At 34.8% G+C, this 10,779-nt stretch overlaps 1 protein-coding gene across 2 annotated transcripts; it reads left to right on the top strand.

Annotated features, from left to right (window-relative positions):
• The first annotated feature begins 251 nt into the window (after positions 1-251).
• LOC109338136 lies at positions 252-9,126 on the top strand. Of its 2 annotated transcripts, XM_019575283.1 has the most exons (5): positions 252-2,452; positions 2,532-2,668; positions 3,224-3,337; positions 3,429-3,512; positions 8,868-9,126. In XM_019575283.1, the coding sequence occupies exons 1-5, from the start codon at positions 2,135-2,137 to the stop codon at positions 9,043-9,045; spliced, it is 831 nt and encodes a 276-aa protein (XP_019430828.1). In that variant the 5' UTR covers positions 252-2,134; the 3' UTR covers positions 9,046-9,126. The 2 variants fall into 2 exon arrangements, with proteins under 2 accessions (XP_019430828.1, XP_019430827.1); XM_019575282.1 differs by lacking the exon at positions 8,868-9,126 and having other exon boundaries at positions 3,429-3,933.
• The last annotated feature ends 1,653 nt before the right edge of the window (positions 9,127-10,779 follow it).

Raw genomic sequence — 10,779 nt, 5'->3', positions numbered from 1 at the left:
GTAATTTTTTATTTTTTTAAAATGTAAGTAAATTGTCTGATTTACTCTTCGGTATTGCGACTTAACCAAATTTAACACAATCATATCAGAATTTATTGGTTCAGAACGACACAATCCTCATTTGATGAATACTATAAACCTGAACCATTTCTCAGTTTGGTTAATGATCAGACCGGCATTGCTATTCACACAAGGTCTCTTAAAAAAGCAAGTGTGATGAGTCTGTAGCTAGAGCATGGGCCAAGCCTAGCTGCGCCGAGTCCAAAGCGCGCAAAGGAACAATTCAATGCGGAAAATAACGGTTTTCAGAGAATGCAACACTCGTCTATCGTACACATCACACACATTCACACTTCTAATTCTGGTGTCTTTCTATCTAACCTCTCATCGTATATTCCGAAACCAAAAACCATTTTCTTAACTTATCGCTATCTTCTCTTCTTCACTGTTGTGGCCCTTTTATTTCAATCAATTGCCATACTTTTTTTATCATTCCTCTAAAGATCACAACATTCTTCTTTCGCGCACGCTAATTTTTCTATCTTTGTTTTTGTTTGTACATTATCCTCAAAGCTTTGTTTTTAGGGTTTCCTTTTAAAGAACCGTAAGAGGTAACTTGAATGTGGTTTCTCGCTATTTCTTTTTTATTTTCAATATGTAATGTTTAATTTTTTAGAGGTTGAGCTTGCCCAAAGTAAGGTTGATGCTTAATGACCATGAAGTCACGAGTTCAAATGTTGAAAACAGCCTCTCTGCCTGACCGCGCACATTTACCAACTGGAGACCCCACTATGTGGGAGCCTAGTGCACTGGGCCGCCTTTTTTTTATATAATGTTTATTTTTTTCTTATAATCATGTGGTTAGTTTGTATTTCTATGTTTTCTTCTTATGGTAATTAGTTGATGATTGTTTTTTGTTGGAGGTGTTCTTTTCTTATTTAACAGTAGAGGTATTGAACTTCAGCAATGTGTTTTTTATTTATTTTTATATTTGGTGATTCAAGTATTTAAATAGCGTGGTGACGCAGAGGAGAGACAATCCGTTTAAGATAAGTTTTTAAATGTTAAAATAGAAAAGGGTAGAGATGAGAGCCTTTAATTTTAAATGGGAGTTACATGGCGTGGACACTGCTTGCCAATTTCGGATCATTCCCATGGCTAATCGTTTTTTTGTTGTTGGATTGAAGAATGTGGGTTGATAAGAGTGTGTTATTGTAGAGTCGGGTTATGGTGAATCTTATATTTGACAACATGGATCATTCCCTTGCTTTGTGGAATTGAATGGGGATTCTTGCCACTGTGGAATTAGGTTAGGGCCTGTATTGAGTCTTTTTCTACCGGACTAAGTAGGCCTTGTTCCTGTAGAATAGAGATAGGCAGGAATGACAATTTCATGTCCAAACATTCTCAACTTTATTAGTACCCCTGAAGCTTGGCTTCTATGCTAACTGGCAAGGGAAAGGATTGGCTTAGTTCAAACCATTCACGGGAAGAAGCTTTACTTACCTTTTGTTTGGTTGAGATGAAAAAGGGAAGAGAGAAAACATGAATTACACAATCCTTTGGACCCCATCTTAAAATTTTCTCTTCGAAAAGAGAAGAAAACACAAAAAATCAAGTCATTTTGCAAATTTCCAATCATATCCTTCAACCTCTCTTAATTAGCCATCTTTTTTTATATTTCAGGGACACTCGTGTCTTTAAAAAAAAAATACTGCTTTCGCTCCTTCCACTTTTCTATCCAACCAAACAAGTGGAGATAGAACTGAACATTTTTGTTTTCTTTCCATTCACTTTTTTTTCTCTAATATCAAACAATATAAAAATCCAATCATTTTCTCACCCTTTTTCTTGTTCCATCTTTTCTGACCTCAATTTCTCGATTCCTATTTTCTTCCCTCCAGCCAAACAAAGGGCTAAAGGAGCTGTCCTTTGTGGAGGGAGAAAATAAGGTCTTACTTCTCTATGACATTGGGGCTTGGACCTGGAGAATTATAATAAAATTGAAATTGTTTTCCTTTGGTGCTTGTCAGGTTTCTTACAGATGAAAGATGCTCATTAAAAGTGAAAAAGCTGGTGTTTTGCTTCGTACTGGTTTAGTGTCTTGCTGAAGAATATTTCATTGCTTGTGCCCATGGCTGCTGATCAGAGAAGAAAACGATTAAATGGTGCAAGCATGGTTGTTTATGGGTTTCCAGAGGAACATAGGACTAAAAGAAAGAATTTGGGACCAGTGTGGAATGATTTAACCCTTAAATCTCATGTTTCTCTTGAGTGGGATGGTAATCAGAAAAGGGTTGTTGCCAAGCGAGAACAGATTGGCATAAGTTGGAGACAAATGAGACCACTTGCTAATTTTGTTCCTAATGGACACAACATCTTGGCAGACGTGTTTGTTGTACCTCAAGAAATTTTTGGATTGGATGATTTAGTTGATGTGCTTTCATATGAGGTAACAATTACATTGTGTTCAAGTGCAATTATTTTGGGCCTTGGAGTATTTCTAAATTTATATTTTAAATTTTTGGCAGGTCTGGAACATGCACCTTTTGGAAGAAGAGAAAAATCTTGTTTTGCAGTTCCTTCTTAGTGACTTAGAGCGTAATCAATGTGTCCAAGAATTACTTTCTGGGGATAACTTTCACTTTGGAAACCCCTTTCTGAAATGGCAAGATCTCTTAATATTTTCACTCTAGAGACACTATCTGCTGTATTTAGCATGTGTATGATTGATCTGATTGCATCCATCTGTGCACATAAATGTATGCTAGATAAGTATATATGATAATTTCTTATTTTGGAAAACTGATGGGATCTATTATTGTTGCAATGTTGTGTTAGTCAGGTTTATTATTATTATTATTATTGGGTTGTATTAACCAGATTTTCCAAATGAATATTGTTATAGATAAATTTGCTGACTATGAAATTTGATTTAGGTGTAATCCTATGTAGCACATTCATGAGTTTAAAGTTTGGTAGAAAATAACTTTAGGAATCTAGTATGGTTGTATTTACTTCTTTGTTCATTCTTTAAAGGTTTTATGATTGTATTTTGTGGTTTTTGTCTATTTGATTACCATTCTATGATCTTATAATCATGTTACTATCGTGTGTATCGTAAGTTGTAACATGGATTGAACATTCTGTAGTTTGTTAGTCATTCATGAAATTGTTCTCATCTTCAGAGCCATAAATGCATTTTTAATCAATATATTTTCAGGGGTGCTTCACTTTGTTCTGGTGAGCATCATCCATATATTCTTGTTAAACAAGAACAACATGTGAAGTCTGATAAGAGAACATACTACTCACTGTTACTTAATTATCATAAAGAGTAAGTTACACATCTTTAGTTCACTGTACATTCTAAACTTGTTTCTTTTGGCATGGTACTTACTGAAGTATTGTGATTATTCTTTTTGCAGCATTGTAGGATTTCTGATTAAGCTGAAGGAGAGGTGGGAAAGCTGTGAGGATCCAAGGCAGGAAATTGGGCAGAAGATATGGAGGTTGGCTATTGGAAAACTTTTTATTCATTGCAATCTGCACACGTGCATCACACTCTTGCACACATGCAAAATACTGTGTAAGAAGTACATAATTTATTCCATATTTTTATGCTTTGTTCCTTATTTTATGAGAAGGATGCCTTCTTTAGTCTCCGCTTCCAATAATTGCGTAGGTTGTTCTGCATTATAGGTATACAACTCCCAATTGTACAACTAAGGGAGAAAGCAAATTTATGATAGACATCCTGAAAAATATTATATGCTTTGAAATTGTTTGGCATGTCATATTGTTTCATAAGTGAGATGTTGCAATCTTGAAAATATTTTCTCAAATGTATCTAGTCATCTGATGAAACAGAAACCCCCTGCCCCTACTTCTACCTGACTAATGTCTTCATCAGTAAATAAAGGGGTATTGATAGTAAGCATTTATCTGTGGCATATATGTATCTATTAATAGACTGTTTTACAAATATTTTAGCATAAACATTTTAATTTGTTTCAATTTTGATATAAACTGTTCCCCGATACTAAATTTTTGTTTTAAATGAATAATGATGACAAAATAATTAGGTATATTTTGTTTTTCGGTTCTAAATGGAGGATAGTTTTTTGGAAACAAATATTAGTATGCTTGCATAGTTGCTTCACTTTTCTACTGTGTGGCATATGCTTTTCAAATATTTTGATTTGATTAGTGTATGATGGGCCTCCAATTAAGAGGGTATTTTAGAGAAAGAAGAAAGGTGTTCATGGTAAATTAGGAAAGTGAGAGAATGAGTTTGTTGGTCATGACTCTAACCAGAAGGACACTTGGCAAGAGATGAATGGTTAGGAAGGCCCTAGAATCCTGGAGGGCACATGAACTTGAGGAAGAAGGGTGGTACAAAGAAGGCAAATAATCATTTGGGAATTGTGGTTTGACTCTATTGTCACAGGGAAGAGTGAAATGACGTATTCGGGCCATATACTTGAGGAAGTTCTTCCTTGTCTTTTTCGATGATATCCTTGTGAACAGAGTGACATGGGGTCTCATTGAGATTATTTGTGAGTGGTATTTCAAATGCTTAGGAGCACTGGTTGTGGGTTAATTACAAGAAGTGTAGCTTTAGGGCTCTACAATTGGAATACTTGTGGCATCTCATTTCGGGAAATGGGATTAAAGTTAACCCTGACAAAATTTCAATCATGAAACAATGGCCTTCACCTAAAGACATTCATGGTTTGAGACGATTCTCGGGTCTCACAATGTACTATTGACGATTTGTGAGGAACAATTGGGTTATTGCTTACCTTTGACAAATATCTCAAAGAAGAACAAGTTCCAATGGTCAAAGGAAGCTCAAGGCGCATTTGAGGAGCTCAAAACTACCATGGAAAGCTTGCCTACCCTGGCCTTGTCCAACTTCGATGTGCCATTTGAGATTGAGACCGATTTGTCCATGTTTGGCATTGAAGCAGTCCTTTTGCAGCAAGGAAGGCCTCTAGCATTTGTAAGCCAAGCACTTTTGGAGAGGACAAAAAGTGTCATCAATACTTGTTCGAACACTGTTTCATTATTAGAACAGACCATAAAAGTCTAAAGTTCTTATTAGAGCAAAACACATTGGTGTGTGATCAACTTAAATGGGTCACAAAGTTGATGGGATTCGATTTTGAAATCTACTACAAGCTTGGTTCTAATAATAGAGTGGCAGATGCGTTCTCATGAGTTATGGAATACATATCGTATTCAATGTTGATATGGTTGAGTTGGCAGAAGAAATTATGTCTGATGAAAAGTTGAAGTAACTCTTGCAAGAAGTTGTTCAAGACCCCAATTCTCATCCGTTGTATTCATTTTCCAAGGGTTGTATTTGGTATAAGTGGCAATTGGTTTTTCCCAACACACATTCCATTATTTTTAGAGGAATTTCATGCATCACCATGAGGTGGTCATTCTGGGGTGACCATGACTTATAAAATAATAGCTATGGTTTTTCGCTTATAAAAGAATAGCTATGGTTTTATCAAGCACTGAAGTTAACGGTCTAATTTAACCTCTTCTAATTCCCCACCATGTTTAGGAAGATATTTCTATGGACTTCATTGGTGAGTTGCCTAAGGCAAATGAGGCATATACAATTTTGATTGCAGTTGACTGTTTGAGTAAGTTTGCATACTTCATTCCTTTGCATCACCCTTACATTTCCAAGGATGTTGCTCAAACATTTATCAAATAGGTAATTAGATTGCATGGCTTTCCTAGCTTAGCTCTAATGTGTTTGATCGTGGTAGGGTTTCTATAAGTTTGTTTTGTAAGGATTTGTTTTGTTTAGAAGGTACCAAGCTGCCACTTAGCTCTACCTACCATCCTCAAACCAATGGCAACAAAAGTAATTAATAGGACCCTTGAACATGTGAAGGTGCTTTGCCAATGAGCAGCCAAAGCAATGGGTAAAGTAGTTGGCTTAGGCGGTTTAATTGTTCATATAATGTGTCAATTAACATGTGCCCATTTAAGGTGTTGTATGGTTGGGATCCCCTATCGAAAATTCCTTCTCGCACAGAGAGCACGGTAGTGACTACTGTTGACATGTTAACAAATACAAATAATATTCTTGAAGAGCTCAAATCAAATTTGGCAAAGGCCCAACAAAATGCATGCATGATCTGATTTACAAAAACTAGAGAGCTGGAATTTCAAGTAGGTGACATGGTGTATTTAAAAGCTCAGCCTTACAAGCTTTAGTCTTTGACCCAGAAAATTAATGAGAAGTTTACTCCTCATTTCTACCATCACTTTACTATAATAGAAAGGGTAGGATCGATTGCATATAAATTGCAGTTGCTAGATTACTCATGGTGCACCCTGATTTTCATGTCTCAACTCAATAATGATCTTCCTTCTAGCATTCCTTGTTAGCAATTTCCGGTGGGATTAACTGAATATTGGGAATTGCAAGTAATTTATGAAAGAGTGTTGTCTAGTCGTAAGTTGCTGGCTAGGAAAACTGAAGTCTTGATCAAGTGGGTTGAAATTCCAGAACATGGCATTTCAACTTGTCCAAGCTAGATTACCTTATTTTCACCTTGAGAACACGATGTTACTCATTGGGGGAAGGTATTAATGGTCTGTTATTTATCAACTCTAACAAATAAAGCAGTAGAACTAATGTCCGTACCGCACCAAAGCTCGAAGAGATACTTAAAGTAATTGAAATGTTAGATTGATGAAGAAGTAGAAACTAATGTCTGCACCGCATCAAATCTTAAAGAGATTTTTAAAAAATAATTGAAGTTTTATTCTGTTCAAGATAGATGAGGCATCAGAAACTAATGTTCGCAACCCATCAAATCTTAAAGAGATTTTTAAAAAAGTAGTTGAAATTTTATTCTGTTCAAGATAAATGAGGCAACAGAAACTAATGTCCACGACACATCAAATCTTAAAGAGATTTTTAAAAAAGTAGTTGAAATTTTATTCTCTTCAAGATAGATGAAATAACAAAAACTAATGTCCTAACCATATCAAATCTCAAAATGTTTTTCATAATATATTTTTGCAAATTGTTTAACAAAAAGAACACCCAAAAGTAATAATATCTATTAAAGAATTTTTTATTATAGTTAACTTATACCATTTAAATTGTTACTATAATGGTTAATGTTATAAAGTACTTTTTGTTATAAAAACTAATTGACATTATTTCTAATAATTGAATTATTGTATTATAATAGGTAACAAATACAAGTGAAACAAATGCTAATTACCTCCATATGAGTATGTCAACGTGATGATGAGTTGAGGGGAGGCATGGAATGCAACAAGGTGATACAGACCAAGACACTCTTATTGCCATCATCCATTCCATGGCTAACAATATCATTTCCAATCCCTTTCTCTGTAGTACTCATGATAATGGTTTTGATATTATCATTTTTGATGATCATCCAAGCCAATTAATTCAACTTCTTCACTGTAGAAAGCTAAAAACTCATCCAACATATCTGATTCTTCGTCAATAATAACATCGTCCTTATTTCTCCTCTTCACTATATATTCCTCTGAATCTTGTATATAGGACGAGACTAGGTGTTATGGTTGTGAGTTCCCCATCCTCCATTCATTCAGTTGTTTGCAATTTATGCTAAAATCAAGTAGTTCAGAATATATCAAGTAGCCTTTTTTATGTGAGACATTACTTCTCACTATTTGATAAATATGTAGCCTCTATATACATGGTGGTGTTCCTGAGAGTTTAACCACAATGATGAAAAAGAGATGGGTTTTGGTCTTTGGATTATAGATTTGTAATTTAGAACTAGTAGAGTTAGAAATATGAGGTAATATATAAATTTCTGAGGTGAGAAGTGACTCTAAGATTGTGAGAATGGATTATGGTGTTGGGTGCATATGACATGTTATTTTACTGGGGTTAAGAATTAGGGCATATGAAGAATGGAGAATGAAGGATTTGATATTTTATTTTGGATTCCCCTTTGTTGAAAAATTAGGGACATATTTTTAGCATTAGGGACATATTTTGAGCATCATATATATTATCTCTTTGTTGAAGATCAAGCAATAAAGAACAAGGGAAGTCCAGTGGCCGTGGAGTTCTCTTTGTTACCGAACCCATTGAACCTCAAAAGCCAAGGCATGAAACGGTCCTGGGAGTTTTAGAATCAGGAAAATCAACATTTTTTTTATTCAAGGAATTATTAGGAGTTTTAAAACATTTGGTTTTGTAACCTCCACCATTAAAATATTTGTAATGACTAGCAACAATTTTCCATAAAGCCACATAATATCATGCCTTATACATTCTTCTTGGGAGAACATTCATGATTATCAATCACAAAGCAAAACATAAAAAGCTAATGTATAAGAGATAGACTTAAGTTGTATTATAATTTCAAAATTTTTGATGTAATGTTTTCCATATAGGTCAGATGCATGTTCGGGTTGCCAACCCCTAATTGGAATAAAATTAAACATCCAAAAATCTATTAAATAATTATTCAAGACCAATGAGTTATTAAAACAAGATTGGTAGTAACCTAAGTTTTTTGCTAAAGAAGATAACATTGGCTTGCTATTTTTTTCCAGTTTTTTTGTTATTGTTTTGGAAACTTTGACATTTTTTTATTTTGTAGATAGACCGGATAAAATTGAGTATTCACACAATGGAGGGATTCTGAAGGGTGCTTTCAATGTTGAATAGTTTTTGGTAATATGCACAGAATTTTGTTATAGCCATGCAAGATATTTTAACTGGAGACTCGAGTTGATTATTGAATTTGATTCTTATTACATTCTGCTCTAGTCTTATTTGAATTCTGGGCTAACATTTTTTTGTTTGAATTATGGAGGTCAAAGAATGATGAAAAGCAAAGGATATCATCAAACTCAAATGAATTTAGAGTTTATGGTCATGATGGGAATGTTTCAGTTACATCTGATTCATGTTCCTGGGGTGCAGAGGAGAAAGCATATAGTGACAACCAAATTACCTCAATGGGACATGGTGATAAACTTCAGAGAAGGTAACTAATCAATCTATTAGCAGCAACGTTCAATTTTATTTATATGGTCTCTGACTGCGTTAATATAGAGTTGAACTACACAGGCTTAGTAGATCTTATAGGATTTAGGACTATAGTTTTTAATTTATCAATGCTTGCAACAATTTTATACAAATATCAATAATGCTTTTCTTAATAGACTACTCGATGAGGAGGTTTATTATATGCTACAACTTGCTGAATTTTACAATGTTGTTAAGTCTGCAAACTATACAAGGCTTTCTATGAAGCATATACCATGAGTATGAGACAACTAATGCACCTGTTAGCCTGAAATTTTTTCAAGAAGAAAATTTTGTGACTCTACAAGGGGAGAGACAGATGATACCAGTTCAAGCTCAATTGAACCAACTCAAAAGAATGCATCATAGTGATGTAATTGTAGAATTTTTTACTATCCAGGTCATGAAACCTGAAGAAGCAGAGGATATTCTTAAGGAGCTACCCAATGACATTGCACACTTATAAGTTAGTGTTTGAGAGCCCAAGGGGATTACCTTCCCCTAGGGAACACACCCATGCCATACACTTACAAGAAGGGACAACACCAATCAAAGTTAGACCATACAAATATCCTCATAATAAAAAAGAACAAAGAGAAAAAATGGTACAGGAGATGCTTGACCAAGGTACCATTACATCTAGCACCATCCCTTTTTCTTCTCCAATCATCCTAGTTAAAAAAAGATGGTAGTTGGAGATTTTGCACAGACTATAGGGTTCTGAATGCCTTAACTATTAAAGATAGTTTCCTAATACCTACTGTTGATGAGCTACTAGATGAACTCTTTGGTGCTAAGTTTTTCTCCAAGATAGATTTGAGATCAGGCTACCATCAAATATTAGTGCAACTTGAAGATAAGCACAAAACAACATTCAAAATACATCATGGCCATTATGAGTGGCTAGTAATGCCATTTGGGCTTACTAATGCTCCAACCACTTTCCAAAGCTTGATGAATCAGATTTTTCTACATGCTTTACGAAAATATGTTCTGGTATTCTTTGATGACATCCTTGTCTATAACACTACTTGGTATGAGCATTTATGTCATCTGGAAGTTGTTTTAAAAACTCTGCAATAACAAGTACTTTTTGCAAAACTGTCTAAATGTTCTTTTGGTGTGGAACAAATAGAATATTTGGGTCACATAGTTTCAAGACAAGAAGTAACAATGAATGCCAATACAATTCAAGTAGTGTTGCAATGGCCTATACCTGTTAATATCAAGCAATTAAGGGGTTTCCTAGGCTTGTCTGGTTACTATAGAAGATTCATTAAATCGTATGCAAAAATTGCTGCACCATTAACTGATATGCTGCGAAAGGTTTGCTGGAAAGAAGACACTACATCTGCTTTTTCTAAACTAAAGGAGGCCATGACTTCAGCTCCCGTGTTAGCACTACCAAACTTTATCCAACCCTTCATATTGGAAACATATGCCCCATGGATTGGTGTGGGGGCAGTGTTGCATTAGAATGAGCACCCAATTGCGTATTTTTCAAAAACATTAGCACCAAAAAATTAAAAGAAATCTGCTTACTTCAGAGAAATGTTGGTCATCTCTGAAGCTATTGCTAAGTTCAGACATTATTTGTTAGGACATAAATTCATAATTCATACTGACCAAAAGAGCTTGAGGAGTTTGATGTATCAATACTTGCACACACCTGAGCAACAACAATGGCTACATAAATT

This window comes from Lupinus angustifolius, unplaced genomic scaffold (genome assembly GCF_001865875.1).
Source record: "Lupinus angustifolius cultivar Tanjil unplaced genomic scaffold, LupAngTanjil_v1.0 Scaffold_18_54, whole genome shotgun sequence".
NCBI classification, from domain to species: Eukaryota; Viridiplantae; Streptophyta; class Magnoliopsida; order Fabales; family Fabaceae; genus Lupinus; species Lupinus angustifolius.
This window is presented reverse-complemented; position numbering and strand designations above follow the sequence as displayed.